This window comes from Pteropus medius, unplaced genomic scaffold, assembly GCF_902729225.1.
Source record: "Pteropus medius unplaced genomic scaffold, Ma_sr-lr_union100, whole genome shotgun sequence".
NCBI classification, from domain to species: Eukaryota; Metazoa; Chordata; class Mammalia; order Chiroptera; family Pteropodidae; genus Pteropus; species Pteropus medius.
In genome coordinates, this window is record NW_024351729.1 from 3426384 (window position 1) to 3443961 (window position 17578).

At 37.1% G+C, this 17578-nt stretch overlaps 1 protein-coding gene across 1 annotated transcript in view; it reads right to left on the bottom strand.

Moving 5' to 3' along the window:
• Positions 1 to 2568, bottom strand: part of TMEFF2 (transmembrane protein with EGF like and two follistatin like domains 2) — a 214401-nt gene extending 211833 nt beyond the window's left edge. Inside the window, exon 1 of the mRNA XM_039844298.1 lies at positions 1231 to 2568. Within this exon, the coding sequence (XP_039700232.1) occupies positions 1231 to 1402 (172 nt within the window). The 5' untranslated portion in view covers positions 1403 to 2568. The remainder of the gene's footprint in view (positions 1 to 1230) is intronic.
• Between the last annotated feature and the right edge of the window lie 15010 nt (positions 2569 to 17578).

Consider the following 17578-nt stretch of genomic DNA (forward strand, 5'->3'; position numbering starts at 1 on the left):
CTCCAAAGTTACATACCCTTGAGCTCACATACATCTCTTGAAAGTCACTTAATTTAGAGCCAGATTTAACTACAGCAGGATTATATTTACAGAAAATGAAAAATTATATACACATTTGCTAAAACTAGAACAGAACAGAGCTAGGGGACAATACCCAGGCGTGTTAATGGAGTTTAAAATGCCAATGAAACCACACCACAATCCAGCCCTGTATACTAAAGGCTGTCATAATGAAATGCGAAGCCACCTCAGAGTGCAGTAACTCTCATCCGCCGGCCCTATTTTATGAGGAGCCTTCAGCAGAGCAAAGCCTGCCAAGCTCTGGCGTTCAGACTCTGAAGGGACCCAAGAGAACAAGAAGAGCGACTGATCCACTCCAAGGAAGTCTGCCCAGAAATGGAGGAGTCAGCGCCCAATGGGATCGGTTCAGTTCTTTGCCCGGTTGCCCGTGAGCCTGGCCGGCCTTGATCATGCCTACCCCGGGTTGGGAGACTTACGAATGATTCTTTTCTTAACTTCCCTCTACCATCTAGGAGCTTGGGGAGGCGAGAGAGAGGTATCTGTAGACTGTCAAAACAACGTCTTTTGCAGTCAAGGAGAGACGGAGGATGAGACAGAGAAAGAGAGAGAGAGACAGAGAGACAGAGAGACAGAGACAGAGACAGAGACAGAGAGAATTTTGAATCTCTTGAAACCCAAGCTCCTTTAGAATCAGTGTAACCTGGTCTTGAATGCAAGACCAGTGTACCCTCATTGCACTTTTGCCAGGAATCAGTGTTTCTCTTCAGTCCCCATTTGATTTATTGCTTTTTCATTCGTTCTTTCTCATAAAGTTATTTCTAGCTCGTTCTAGCTAGACTTTTTTTCTTTATGATGGAGAAGGTTCCGTTTTAGTGTTTTCCCAAGGACTGGTGCTCTTTTCAGTGAATCCACAAAACCAACTCGCTTAATATTTCTCAAAATCTTCGCAGTCCCAATTTAAGTGCAAGGATGCAAACGTCTACACCTGCACTTTCTGCCCACCCCAGACCCCACCACCCACCCCACCCCGCCTTCCTTAGCGGCCTGGAACAGTTCTCTGTGCTCCTCTGGGTGGATAGGTTGTCTCAGGGTCAGGGGGCAGTAGGAGGTGAGGGGCTGGGAAGTCGCGAGAGGGTAGGCTGGTCTGTGCTGAAAACGCGCGTTTTCTCTACGAGATTAGGGGGTCGGGGACTGGGGTTCTGTACTTACCAGAGCAGTTCCAGCCAGTGGGTGTTTGGCAGTCACTTAAGGAGGTAGGGAAAGCCGCAAGCTTCACCGGGCGGGCTACGATGAGTAGCATCACCGGCAGCAGCAGCAACCAGCAAAAGCCCTCGCAAAGTGTCCAGCTGCTGCACTGCCGCGGGGACTCCCACAGCATCATGACTAGTTCGCGCAACTCTGCAGCAGCAAACGGCTTCCGAAGAACACACTATCGCGGCGGCCGGGCAGTGGACTACTGAGCATCCCGCGGACGGCGGCAGCAGAAGCAGCGGCGGTGGCAGTGGCACCTGATGGCGAAGCAGCAGCCAAACCCGCGCATGATCTCAGGAGTTTCAGCAACATCCAGGGACCCGGTTTAGCCCCGGCAGCAAGAGGGTCGTCCACTGAGAAGCAACGTTGGAGACGTGGGAAGCTACTGCCATAAGGAGGGGGCTCTGGGATGACGGGGGAGCAGGAGACAGGAGTCCAGGGGCAGAGGAGAGAAGCCCAAGGAGGCAGGGTGGAGGGAAAGTCAAAACGCCCCGCAGCCTAGCAGCCGCCTCTCGCGCTCTGCCGCCCGCATCCCTCTGGCGTTTGGGAAGCAGCAGGTCTTTAGCCCGCCCGGGATCACGTGGGAAGAGGCAGTCCGGCGCTGATTGGCGGAACGGGATGCAGGTCCCGGGAGGGAGGGGTCGGCGAGGAGGTGCAAAGAGGAGGCGACAGCGGATGCCACAGATGGGCTAGCTCACCAGGCGCTGGCCCGAATGGGGCTAAGCGGGGAAGACTCAAGTGAGAAGCGCAGGCTTCTGGCTGGGCGACTCCCACACCTTTATATACCACCTGCCCTTTCACTCTCCGCCCCAGGACGCCCCCTACCGAGTGCTAGGTATGCTCTGGCGCCCACTGCTGTGCGTGACCCCGGGCTGCTAGCGCTGGCCGCGGCTGTGTGGCTTCTCTCAGAGCTGGAGCTGGTGAGGGCGGAGGTGGCGGAGAAGCTGTAGCAGCAGGGCAAAGAGGGGAAAGCGGGCACAGAGGAGAGGGCGTCCTGCGGGCGCCCGGCGCTCCAGCGTGCGGGAGCGCGCCGCCTGGCTGTAACCGGATACAGGCTGGAAATATTGCTGGGGAGAGCCCACGGACATCTCTAGAGAGTAGCAGGGAGCGGGAGAGGGTGAGAGGCAGCGGTGTGAGAACAGCTCTGACCTGCCTGGAAGCTGCAGCAGTTCCCACGAGAGCTTGCGACCCTGCGGCTACTCTTCTAGCTGGCTCAACCAGCCTTCCAGGCGCTCTCTCTTCCTGTTCCCTCTCCCCTGCTCTTCCTAGCCCCCTGACCCAGCCCGAGGAGTAGAAGGTTTGAAGCCCTCTCCTCATGTCATCACACGCTCATCTCCAGCCGGGAGCCTATTTGTATGGCTGCCTGGGAAGTGAGGGCAAATGTTGTTTCGAAGGTTAGATTTGGTCATGACAAGTGGTCAGAGAGGAAGGGAAGGCTCCTCCGCATCTGCAACGGATGGGTCTACCGGGCGCATCCTCCGGAAAGCCGCGTCCGAGAAGAGCAGCTCAGTTCGGCAGCGCGGGTAGTGGCCCTGGGCGCTTCATGCGGGTCTCTGATCAATCGTCAGTGACCTGGACAATACAAGAAGGTCTAAGTTGGCAGGAGTCTCCCTCTGCGCCTTTCTTTCTTTCTCTCCAGCCGGCGCTGGGCAAATGGCATAGCCGGACCCGCCTTCCGCCTGCTGCATTCTCAACGCAGTTAGACACACTCTTAGGACTTATGGTATTTTAGTCGCTAGTAACGGGACCCAGAGCTTCCTGGGACAAGGATGGAGAGGTGCATCTTCCTCTCTTGACTCAGGTCGTTATTGCAGTCAGTGTTTTGGACGAGTTTCTTTTTCTAGGCGATTGTTCAGTGTTTTCTTTTCCGTGTTATTGTTCAGTGATTCAGGATTTTTTTTCCTTCTCTCCTCGCAACCTCATTTCTCCCTCCTTCCCTCCCTCTTTTTCTTTCTCTTTCTCTTTTTCTTTCTTTCTTTCTTTCTTTCTTTCTTTCTTTCTTTCTTTCTTTCTTTCTTTCTTTTCTTTCTTTCTTTCTTTCTTTTCTCTCTCTCTCTCTTTCTTTCTTTCTTTCTTTCTTTCTTCTTTTTTCTTTTCTAAGAGCCCTCATCTCTTCCTTTTTTTCCCCTATTTTTAAATCTCGCCTTTCTCCCCTCCTTCAGTGTCACCTGAATTTAGAAGACCACTGTTTGATAGCGTCTCGCAAGCAATTAGCGTCCATCCCCAATCACTTAAAAGAGGCACTAGCACGCTTTGAAAACAGGAGCTATCTATCCTTTGCAGGCACCGCCAGAAAAACAAATTGTACCCGAGCTACCCTTTTAAGTATTTTAACCTCTAACCTCCTCCTACTTCCTTGCTTTTTAACTTCTCCTTTGAGAGATGTGATCGTGCAGCACCTCAGTGCCTCAAAGAAATTTCATTTTTTCTTGTGTGAAACCCATTTCTTTATCGTACATCTCCGCCTCCGCCCGGAGATCGCCACCCCCCCTCCGCCCACCTCCAAAGACTTCTGAATCTCAGTGTCTCTCCCTCCTGGCAATTAAGCAGCAGATCCCAGCATTCTAGTCGGTGGCATCTTGCTCCTCACCAACGAAGACTCCATTAAAACAGATCAATTTGACCAGACGTTGGAGGCATCAGAAAATCGGCTTCTAGACAGCGCAGCTAAATTCTTTACAGAAACGGAATGGCCATTAGATAGAGCTGCCAGCCAATGCTGGAGAGAGAGAAAAAAAAAAGAATCAGAGATGTCTTTTCACTGCTCCCTTTTAGCAGAGACGGCAACATAAACATACGCTTAATATAGATCAAGATTTAATGACTCTCTGGTTCAGTTGAGAACATGTCTTTTTCCATGGCAAGGCTGGTGTGGTAACTAATAAGGCTTATGAGAATAAGTCATGCTTGAAACTAAAGGCAAAGTCCTTAAGAGTTTTACGCAGTAATTATGATAATGAAACAGGACATGCTAGAATTTCAACGCTTGGCTATATATGTAGAATTTTACAGAACCTCTTAGTAGAATAAAAGTGTTATTGAATTCTCTGCTAAGTAAATTTTTGGCATGCTTTCTAGTAATATGTACTCTTCCTAAGACATTTTGCCCAAAGTAACTTAAAACTCCAAAGGAGTTAATTACCGGTTGTGACTGGTTAACAAATGCAGTTGCTTCCACAGAGGTTCTTTAAATTATTAAACAGCTTGAAGCAAAGCCTTTCCAATAGGAATGCTATGATTTTGTTCAGCTTACTTTGTACTTAGTGTTACAATGCCAACAAGAAACAAATTCTGAAACTGGCAAGCACCACCAAGTGGCAGAAGAGCATCATTCACTGAACAGACCATAGTATTATTGAACACGTAAATAAAATATATACATTATTTAGCCTCATCATTAGGACAAAGGAAGTAGACAGGCATTAAATTTTATAGCAATGAAGATTAGATTTGTGACCATATTAGTGCTTCAACTTTTCCCCTAATAGAGTCCAATCAGTTTACTTATCAGAATTGAATTTAAAACTAGGTCTACGAACTGTACCATGTATTGGGTGTTATATAATAACTGGTGATACAGTAAAATTATACCACGCTTTCGTAAAATTTCTTATTTTGAAAGAGTACACAATATTTGCTTTCACTATTTCTGAGTTAAAACATTTTACTTGCAGCATAGGCACTCTAGAATTGACTAAGAGGAAGTAAAATATTATCATATTTTTAGGTAGCAATGGCACAGAAATTTTTTCCAGAAAACTTTTTTTAGGTTTTTGTTTTTTTTGTTTTTCCACACAAAGAAAGGACATCATTAGGAAGTGGAACAGAATATGGTGACTTAGGTCTTGGGCTGCTTATCCTTAGAAAGAAAACTATAACTAAGAACACATCCATTCAGTCCATGAAGTCTCTTTGCCTTTTTTATGGAGCACCAGTAAGACCCAAACTCACTAATTTCAACCATGCGCAATGAGATTCAATGTTTCTATGCTTGGAATCTAATATGAATTACATGAGAGTTTTTTTTTTTTTTAATAGATTCCAGGTCTCACTAGCAACGATTCTAATTCAGAAGTCTGGGATTGAACCACGGAATCTATATTAATTTAGTATCTTTGTAAACTAAGATACACCTATATGACAATTGAAAGGTAGGCTATCTGGATTCTCAGGACTTCCAGCAGAGAGGTTTCTAAGACAGGACAAAAGCTTATATTCAGTACGCAGATGAGGTATTGCCTGTCTACCATTAAGTATTGAATTTTTGTGTACATATGTTCAGCAATAGCTTCTAATATATCTGACTTACTAACTTTGTGACTGTACAAGTTTTCCGTGTTTGTAAAATGTGAGTAATAATATGTACCTCCTAGGGTTCTTCTGAAGATTAAGGGAGATATAATGTATGATTTAATTGTGATGACCTTGGAGTGAATACCTACATAAATAAATGAATGAGTATATAAATATGTGTGTTCGTGTACAGTTATCTATACATATAAGCAAAAGTAATTAAGGATACCAAATTATATATGTATGATATTGAAGTACACAATATGTTGATTATTGATAATCAAGTACCATATCATTTTCATATCTAATATTTTGTCCTTTATTTTCTAATCTATCATATAAATAGATGTTCCTACCTCAGACAGATAGATGAAAGACAGATGATAATGTTCCAAATAATTATTCCTTTAGTTTTCATTATAATTTATTAATATAAAATGCATATTATGTTATAGATAATTAATAAATATAACTGAGTGTCTAATTTGTAGATCAAATGCCATAGACAATATTTCAGAGAAGTCATCTTTATTTCCTGTTGATTATTTTAACTAATAGTAATAATAAGCAGTGATTTAAAGAAATAATTTTATAATGTAAGGTTTTTTTATGCCTTATAGATTCCCGTGCCCTTAATTATTTTTGATAATTTATGTTTAGATTTATTAATTTCAGTATGGAGAAATAGTTTATTTCCTCATAGGGCAGTGGGCCCCAGTCATGACTACACATTATAATCAACTGGGGAATTAAAAAATACTAATGCAGAGTCCTTACTCTAAGATTTGGAATCTCCGGAGATCGAGGCAGAGGCATTGGTATATATTTTTTTACGTTTCCCTGGTGATTGTAATGCATAGCTATTTTTGATAGGCATTGCCATGGGGAAACTGAATGAGTGGGTCTTTCCTCATTATCCAAATATCCAAGTTTCAGCAGATAAAAAGTGATTTTTTTCACTTAAGACTTAAACATCTTGCAAAAGGTGCTCTTTATTAGACTTTTAAAATAAACATCTCACAAACAGTGCCTTTTGATAAAGACATTTAACCAAATCAATATGCAACAGGTAATGTTTGCCACTAGTTTGCCAAAAGTTTGATATTTAATTCAATCACAGCCTTATCTTAGGGCTTAGTTTAAAACTTTTCTTGAAATCATGAAACTTTTCTTTCTGTCAGAACCAGAGCTTGAATCTGTTGGGATGAAACTGCTTTTCATATGTCTTTGGCTGCTCAAGGCTTCTATTGAACTAAATTAGAAGTGAACTGCTCCCTGGCTTAGTGAAAAAGACTGAATAACTGTGATTCTTTCAATTTGTGTTATTAGTATCATCTAGTCTTCTATATTCTAAGCATTTCATTTATTTCTTACAATAAGCCTTGATCATTTCTCCCTATTATCTGTGACATTGAATTGTTCTTTTGTTTTTTTGTTTGTCCTCAAATTACTTGTCAGTGGCACATCAGGTCACTCAAGAACTAATGTTCTCAACCATTTTGTGGCTCTTTCTACCCAAATGTCTCTCTCCTTACTACCACCCGCCACCCTCCACCCTTACCTCCCCAGCTACCAAAAAAAATGAAGGAGAGAGGCTTCTGTCATAAAATAAATTTGGGAAATTCTTCATATAAATGCCTCTCAGCTCACTTGTAGCTTCACAATACACATTTGCATTTTAAAGGCTCTGAGGAGCCATGCAGTAAAAAATCAAACCAAAACACATCAAATAAAACTAGACACCTATTTAACTTTATTGAACTCAGATTTTGATCATGGAATCTCTTTTAGCAAGAAAATACCACAATAAATTATGGCAATGAAGAGAATTTAATTGACTTTTCTACATTTCTATACTTATCTCTTTGCTTTGCAACATAAATCTGTACACTTAGCCACTCATTGGCTATTATTAGATCTTTTGATATGATGATAAAGCAAGATCACATGATAGGCCAGGGATCTGTGTCTACATGTGTTGGAATATTTGCCCTGATACAAGCTGGGTGTGCACGGACAAGTTACTTAGTTTCTCTTGAGCTTCAGGTTTTCCATCTTGACCAGACTTCTTTTAGTTACTTGAGTAACAAAGAAATACAACTTGGAAGAGGAAGGAGGCAAGTTTCAAGAAGGACTGAAATCTATAAATAGAAAGTCATCTGTAGAGTTAAGGCAGACATTAATTTCACCTTTCTGGGACACCATTCTCTCTCTCTCTCTCTCTCTCTCTCAGTCGCTCTCTCTCTCTCTCTCTCTCATTCCATTTTCATTTCTCCTATAGACCAGTTATCTCTGTAATCCTAACATCATAACTCAGATGTGAGGGTTTATAAATTGCATTTAGCTACATTAGATGTCTACTGTACATTATATATATAGCAAAATTGTATATATTTTAAATTTTAGTACATCTAATAATGGAGATGTCTCCATGGCAAATTATTTAATAACTATAAAACTAGTTTACTTTTTTAATTTATGTAAATTCTCCAATTTACTCTTTATAAATCCTGACTTTCATATATGAGATTCACTTTTCGAATACAATAATTAGTCAAATAATATTGCATTTCAAATACCTTTAATTTCAGCTCAGGGAGATTATTCTTTGTCCATGTATGCATCAAAGATTTAGCAAAATGCTTTCTACATAGTTAGCATTCAATAGATGATGCTAAATTAAATTAAAATGCTAAAGCTTAAGCACATTAATCAACACACTCGAGAAAAAGTACACCAGGAAAGGTAGTGAAATCTCTTTGGAATAACCTGAAAGTTTTCTGTAGACCTTTTATTAGGCATGACTTATTTTGGAATGAAAAGCCGGCACTGAGAAGGCGATGTTCAGAGCACATCAGGGAGCACCGCCGCAGTGAACAGTGGTGTTGACCTCCTCCTACCTCTGCCTTGGTGCTCCCTGAGGAGCCGTCTTTAGTCTCAGTACCTCCTGTGGGCAGCATTTTTCATTCATGGTCTCAGCTTGTAACTGTGCCTTTATTTTGTGTATTTCCCATTGCTTCAAGTCATCAGGACAACCACCCAAATTATGAGACCATAAAACAAATAAAAATTGTCTTGATGTGCAATGTGAAGTGTTCGAGTGATAAGAACAAAGAAAGAGGAAGATAGGCAGCGGGTGATATTTGGGGATTTCTCTCTAGAGAGATGATAGATAGATAGATAGATAGATAGATAGATAGATAGATAGATAGATAGATAGATGATAGACGATAGATATACACAGACACATATATGATATATGTGTATATATGTTTGTGTGCATCTATACATCTATACATAATAAGTCACACCTTAAAGACATGGATCTTCCATTCTTTATATATGTGTGCGATATATATGATAAATCAAAAGGATATACACATAAAATTAGAAGTAAAATATTTGTATATTTATATGCATATTTGTATGTTTGTACATGTATATTTTTTTTTATTTAAAAATGGGTTCTAACCTTATGCACTGTTCCATTTCTTGCTTTATTCTCTTAATAAGCACAAGGAGAGCTACTTTATTTGGTCAGGTAGAATTCCGTTTTGGAAGTCTCATAATTTATTCAGTCCCTTACAGACATTTATTTTATTTTATTTGCTAATTAAAATTAATAGCAACAGCGATATATAATATACTATCTTTTCAACAAAGAAAGCTACCCCACTTCTCCAAAAAAGAGACTAAAGGGCACAATGACAGCATAAGTATGCTTTTAGAGGGAAAAAACTGAGGTAGCTAGCAAACAAAGCCTTACTTTTTGGTTCTTAGCTGCTCTCAATGATGAATGTATTTAACCTGAACGCAATATTGGAAATATCAAAAATATATTTCCTATTTAATTCTGATATTCTTGCATACAAATGTTACAGTTAGAACATAATTTGTTACAAGCCAAATGTCATCCATTTGCTGCCATAGTACATAATGATACCGCTGAAGTCTAATGTAATATTAGTTGCCCTATTACAAAATTCAATGCAATGTGGGTTGGTCTTGAACTCTTTCCAAGGGAGTTTAATTACATCATGCAAAGATAGTTGCATCTGTTAGATATACAAAAAACAATGTTTAAAATGACACACCAGTGTAGACAGATTGAATGAGCTCTGTCCTATCATAAAGCTAAATCTTTCTTTTTTGTGTGTTACACAAACTTTAAAAATGACACTTTTCCTTCTCCACAGACAGTTGGCCATGGATTAGCAATCACACAAACAGCTTTAGGGGAACGGCCCTGAACTTGTGTTGGAATCTGACTTCAAGTTCTGGCTCTGACCCTTGAAGCAATGTTAGCCTCATCTCACTCATCTTCTTTATATGTGTAACTTAACAGTTACAATATGAGAATTAAATGAGATTTGTAATCTGCAAGACTCTGTAATAGGAAAGGCATTATTTGTTATGTCCTCAAGTATGTACAAATCAAAGGAAGTTTATGTGATTTGTTTCTGCTAAAAACTGAGTCAAAAACCATGACAATGACTTATGACATCTCAGGCCCCAACACTCCAAATTGAGAAATTACTCCTAATTGAAGGTCAAGGCAGACATAATAAAATGTAAATAGGTGGATCTATGCTAGAGTTAAGTGTGCTTTAAATCACTTTATATATGACTTCTAATACTTTTATATGTGGACTAATGAATTCCAGAAAAGTTGAAAACTTTAGAAGATAAGATCTATATACTTTAAACTCAACTAAATCACTTTGTCTAAAGCAGAAATTAATAGGCTTTCTTCATAATCCATTACTTTTAGAAATTTGATCTCTGATTTGCTCTTAAGTAAATGAAACAATAATTTAGAAATTTTTAACATTTTTTGTAACAGTTTTATAATTGACATATATATTTAAGATATTTATGATATATGATTTCTTTAAGAGATGAGAGAAATACAATGTCATTGGTGCATATGGAAAAAGCCAATGTTAATTTTATGACCAAATATTCTTTCAGTAAGTAAACTGTTTAATTATGTATTAGTACTAATGTTAATCATATTTATACAGTCCTTGCTTCTTAGAAAACTGTTTAAATAATTTTCATGATCCTTACAACATAGATATTTTTATTTCCATTTTAGGGGTCTGTTTATGAATATTAAAAGATTTATCCAATGTTTTTTAACCTAAGATTCAATGTTCTTGAAGAACAAACGTATTTTCTGAGTTGTCAAGATAACTACAAAGAGCTGAAAGAAACTCCTAGCTAGACTATGTGGATTTTAAATATCAGTTTTTAAAACTATTATTATAAGGTAAGTGATTGCTTCCTCATTTTGCTCATTCTTTCACTTGGAAAGTTGTACTGGAAATGGATGCTAATAACCTGTATTTGCTTTGTGCTTTAATGCAGTAGAATAGCACATCTCTTAATTGCATATTATTTAGAATGGTCTACCTTTTAGAAGAAAAGCTCTGTTCAGAGACACTGCACACAGGACTGGGAGGATATTGTGGTGAAAAGATATCCACAATAACTCCATTAATGTTTCGCTTATACTTGCATCTAATGGGCACTAATGCATCTTACGTGACATATGTGGAGATAAATTTACAGCATTAATAGGCTGACATTCCATAACAATAACCTATTTCTCTAATAAATATTGTCATGCCTGTGTCATCTGATGGAAAGGTAAAGGGTTAGAGGATGATGCTTTTATTGACGGAGCAACAAAATGCCCTCATCATGGCACACAATATGTATTTGTGTTATATATGAACATATTAAGAACGTTGTATTTTGTAGAAAGTTACATTTCATAAAAATGTACATTTAAGAAACATTAAGTTATCTGTCTGGAGATATAGGTCATCTTCATATAATTTAAGATTTCAGTTCAATTCTTAAATGTTATTTATTTTTACTCCATTTCAGAGAAGATTTAAGACAAATTTAAGCTACTTAATTTGTCATTTTGATATCTCTGAAATTGTGTACATGAGGAGGCGATCAATCGGTTGAACACTCTTCAAATCTGACTTCCATAGACTGCCTATTTCAGTTACAGATTCGTGATCTTAAAATATGTTATGAGTTTTAAACACATAAAAGTCTAAACAATGTTAATTTAAACATAAAACTTAAATTTATTGTTTTTTTCTGTTTCAACCGTATGATGACAGCCTGTGTCAAAGCCTTCCAAAATCTTACTAATTTCATCACCTATTTCACTGTGGACTTGTAGGCCCTTTTCTATATATTATTGGTATTTATAATTTAGAGGATCACATAATTGAGAAGTGGTCAATAGATGAAGTTTTTCTTCCAGAAAAATACTCATAAATTTATACCACAAAATTTTTGCACATAGTTTCAGAAGATTCAAAGACTTCTCCAAAATCCATTCATGACCTTTAAGAGAAACACTCTATTTTATGTAATTTTTTATTATTTATGGGATAAATAACATCACCAAATTATATATGCCATTTTCTTAAAAAGAAGCAATTTGGTAGGGAAACATGATAGTTTATTTCCAAATGACTTGACTCATTTTTTATTTCTACTATAACAATCTACTCTGATTAATTAAGAAAAAAAGGAGCCCTTTCAAGCATTTCAAATAAGGAGGTTGGTTGTATATCAATAACTTAACTAGCATTTTATACAGTTATATTATTAAATTGCAAAAGATTTCAAATTGGGGAATATTGTAGGTAAAATAAAATATGAAGAATTATAAAACTATGTTGAATGCATATCTTATTACAAAAGAACATATTTGTATATTATGTTTGTGATTATTTTAATATTTGTATATACATTAATCTAAACTTAGATAAGAGGAAATTTTATATTTCAAGCATATTTACACTGGTAAAGCTTACAAAACATGTCTATGGACAATAGTGTCTCACTTCTTTCACTAGCCAATACTCTTTAAAAATAAATCTTTGAACAAAAAAAATTAATGTTATTAAAAGAATCTTTGAATAAATTATATTTCAGGATCTAGATTTAAATGATTATTACTAATATGTGTGCAGGCAGCACAAAAAACCACTCCAGTTGTCGCTTAGTACATTACTCTGTACATCTTTTTCTTGATTCACATTACTTGCTACAAGAACATCCAATGAATGTATGATAGGATAAAATAAATAAAGCAAAGGAACACCTCATTACAAGAGGGAGGTGAGAATTCAATTTTGATCTTGTATTTAATTTTCAAGAGTCAGTCTTTTATTTAATTTTCTCAGCTTTCAGCCTTATTTCTCTTCTAGATACTCTTATGCTGCAAAATTTTAATCATTATTTGAGTGTTTAACTTAAGGTTTAATTAGAAAGTATTATTAGAACAGTAAAATAACAAAAATTCTTAATGTCTTATCAATGATCATTGGTAAAAATAGGAAAGACTATGTTGCTGTGGGATTAACCATACTTTATAAATAGTTTTTATTTGACTCATTGAGTTGCAACCTCAACAAAAGTTTAGTTAGATCAGAAAATGGCCCCTGTACATAAAGGGCAAGGAGAGACTGAAGAGATAGACAGACCACTCCATATTGGTTGGTGGAAGGTTTCATAAGCAAGGGAACTTACATAGGAGGCCTTTCTTGGGTGCTGCAAGATAAGGAGATCTCAATACCAGCCTGCAAAAATCTTAAGTTTATACAAAGGTCTTACTAGGCTTCAGTCACATATACCATCTAGATGGTCTCAATACATGACTCTCTCAAGGCAATTAAAACTGCTTTCCACTGCAAGAATTGTGAGCCGAATGTACATTCCAAGAACAGGGGAGTGGGTGAGGAGCCTCTGATTGCAAGTTCAGCTCTCTGGTCAACCTCCTCCAACATTAGTATGTTGATTTATTGTTAGTAATTTAGAGATATTAATCCGCCTTACTCACCACCTGCATGTCACACACACAGTCACACAGCTATGCACTGAAAAGTATATAAATTAGTTTGCAAGCATGTAGTAGTATTGTACATTTATTTATTCCACAGTATTAAATGTCTACCATGAGTCAGACCCTGAGTTACCTCTGAAGATATAGCAGAGAACAAGATTGATAATCCGTGGGGGTTTAATAGGGAAATGGGTTTATTGGGAAAGATAAACATTAAATAAGTAATTACACAAATAAGTAATCCGAAAACTTCCATGGAGAAGAAGTGTAAGGTCCTACTTACTGCACTTGAGTATATAGAGTATATAATAAACAGATCTAATCTAGGGGCTCAGATGGCTATTCATTCTTTTCTTCATTCATTTATTTAAATATTGGAGTTTCCTAGGACTTCTGTCTCCTTCCCATCTTTTTTTCAACTTCTACTTAAGTAGGGTTGAAGGTGAATTGTTATAGAAAATCGAGGAGGTATCACTAGTTAAGTAGGGGGAAATCATGATACACAATTGTTTATAAAGGGAGTGAGCAGACAATTTGTCATAGGTTTCGAAGATGCTAAGTAAGATGATGGATAAAAATGTGCCACATGGATGTTCAACATGATGTTCATTGATGACTTATCAAGGGCAATATTAATGGGATAGGATCCAGAGAGAAGATGGTGAGTTGGGAGGTGGTGTGAAGAGATTGAATTAAGCTTCATCTGACCAGAAAGTAAGCTCTATAAGAACAGGAATTCTTCATCCCTAGCAACTAAATCAATGTCTAGCACATACTGCACTCATAAATATATGTCAAATAAACGAATGATAGGAGTTCTGAAGAATAAGCAGAAGTTCAACCTTATAGCTCATGTAAGGTCTTGTACATCATGTTAAGGCTTTTTGGCTTGATGCTTTCTAAGTATAATGCTTTCAGGGTTTAATTTAGGGTCTAGCCAAATTAGATTTATATTTTAAAATAATTACTGTGGCCCTTAGGTGTAAAATGGATTTTAAGAGAGCAGGTAGGTTAGTTATAATGCTTCTTCAATTTTCTTGGTTGGGAAACAAAAAAATTAGAGTATTTGAGCAGGCAATCTAAACCAAATGACCAGAGAATGAGTGGTCAGAAAGTGAGATGTTTTAATCCTTTTTGAGTAATGACCAAATCGATGACATTATCATGCACATAATAAATAGCAACTCTACTTTATAGGTTGTTGATATTTACAGGTGGCATAATTCTTGTTGCTTTTATCATTTAACAAATGTAACCACTCTGAACAGTATAACTGAACTTGCAGGGACTATCTCGACCTTGTCCTAGAACTGGAAATCATTCATTTTTCCCCATAAATCAATCATTCTGTACTAATATATTTAGCTCCTGCCATATTCCAAGTACTATTCTAAGTATTGGAGATAGAATGGTAAACAAGATATACATGGTCTCTGCTCTCATGGTTTAGACAAAGATGAAATTAAAATCAAGTATGAGGAGTAATTATGAAAAGATAAGAACCAGAAAATGTTTGGGAACAGCATAAAACATATAGAGTAAACCTAGTCTAGGGGGTCAGGAAAGCCCAGTTGGAGAAAATAAGCTGAGACCTTGTTATTCAGAGTCAAATGGAAATGGGTAGAAAAAATATTTTTGGTAAAGAAAAGATAAAATATTAGATCTAGGATTTATAGAGTCTGACTCACTAAAAGGAATTCAATAGCTAGAAAAAGATGAGCAATGTTGTTTAATAGACAAGGGCTAAATGGAGTATAATCTTATAATTCATGTCAGCAATTATGAATTTTATTCCCAGGACAATAGAGACACATAGAGACATCAAATAGAGCAGTGATACCACTCACAATGTAGAATTGTAAGCCAGATGTCATATTGGGATTTCTTGCTTTTGAAGATTTTGTTTGGCTTGGCCTGAGTTCCAATTCTTCCATCTGTGATGGATTTCAAAGCCTTCCCCACTGTTTCTACAAATTTCAAAAGCCTGCTATCTTATGTATCTCTCTGATTATGTGTTCCAGGATGCTTGAGAATTGTATCTGCTTTTCCACCGATGGCACAGGAATTTACAACTCAGCTTCTTCATCTATTCTGTAAGCAATCTACACATCGAATATTTTATATTAGTGGGCTTTACCATAGCTTTACTAGGAGGAGACTCTTCTTAAAATAAGTGCCCTTTCAACATTTTCCTCATTGTATCTCGTTTTTTTTAATCTTCTCTCTTCAAGGTGCCAGAAGCAACATTTTTCCAGGTCTTATTTAGAACTATTTCACTCATAATTAGAACTCTTAGGGTCTTATCTTCTACAATCAAACACCTGTTAATTTATTTTTCCTAAACAATACAGTTCGTTACCTAAGATAAATTTTGGTGACAGCTGTTTACATAGACAATATTTTTCATCTTGTAATAGAAAAAGACTCTGACTGCTATGTAGAAAAAATATAGCTTATTAGAAAAAGATGATAAATGGAAAGCTTCACAAAGATAATCTAATCCTTCTTTCTTATAAAAATGAAGACACTTAAGCTCAAAGAGGTCAAGTAACTTGCCGTATTGTTAGTGGCAGTCTGGACAAAAATTTAGGCTGTTTTCCTAATTTAGTGTTCTTTCTGTTGAGATGGTGGCCCTTCTTAGTACGCCTTTTATCTCTCAGGAGAGCACATCTAAACTCATAAACACTCCCTATGGATATATCTTTGCCCCTAATTCCAGGTTGCTATGTATGTCAGCCAAAATGTTTATCTATCTATCCACGGTAAAGAAAGGGTAGCTTTTATTGCACTTACATTGTTGCCGAACCATTCCTGCTTCTTCAAACACCAATTTTCCACCATCATATATTTATTTCCCACAATACTATCTGTTTCAATGTACCAATGTGTAGTTTTGAGGTTGCAAACCATTAAAAAAAAAGCAACAAAATTTAGTATGACACTAAAGACATCAGTATGATGCTAAAGACATCAGTATAAGAACTCCTGAGATAGAGGTACAAAGGAAGTGAAATTATGTATGAGATGTTATGAAAAATCATCTATTAGGAGTATAATTTTAATAGAGTGAGAGTAACTGTAGAGAGAACAATTGTGAGGCAAGGGCAGCATGTTCTGCTATGGTTTATCAAGATTTTATTTCCTAGCAAAGACTTCTATACAACAGGTAAATATTATAAATATATAATTGAAAGTAGCTGTTATATTTGGAAAACATAAAAATGATGAGGTAAATAGTTACAATTAGGCCACAGAATCAAAGTGATGATAACAGTGTTACCTTCTTTCTTAAAGAAAGAGAATGATTAAAAGATTGCTTATTTACTGAGGTGTAGATCACCATATACATGAAACAATAATATTAGGCAGTGCCTAGCTCTGGATGTAGTTCTGGACTCTCCATTCTCCACTTTCTTGTCTCCTTCTGATTCTGTGCTCCAGGCTATTATTTTCTTCCACTTTTAAATTATTCCCTTTAAGTGAATAATTTTTAAATCTGTGTCTGTGCCTTTATTCTTATATTTTTCAAATAATTTGCATTATTAACAAGCTTTTGGAAATTTTGAGGTAGATATACAATTATCAGTCTCAACATGTTTAAAATTCTCCCTGTCATTCACTCCAATTTTCTTCTAAATGTTTTTCTAACTCCACTCTCACCACTCAGTCTTGTGGGTTCTCAACCTATTAGTCATCCATAAAAACATTTCTATCATGACTCTTCTACCAGCAGGAAAGGACTTCCCCATCTGATCCCAGCCGTTAAAAAAAAAAAGACTTTATAATAAAAAGTTTTTTCAGGATCTTTATAGAAAAACTCCATCTGATATACCTTTACCCAGTAATAGGAGAGCATGGTCATTATTTCTTCTTTCAGCTGAGATCATAAATGCAAGAGTTGTCTCTAAATTCTAAAGGAAAGTTGAAATATGATGTATTTTAATCATTAAGTTTTTTGAAGTCACGTAGAATGTATCAAGTTGAGACAATAAAATTGCAAATATTCCAAGTTAAACCATTGCTATAGGTAATATTTACGGCAATAGGTAAATTGAGTTTCTCCTATTTGTTTTGTTTCCTGAATTATTTATTTTTGCTCCTTTACAAACAATTCTATGTTCTATTTTAAGGATT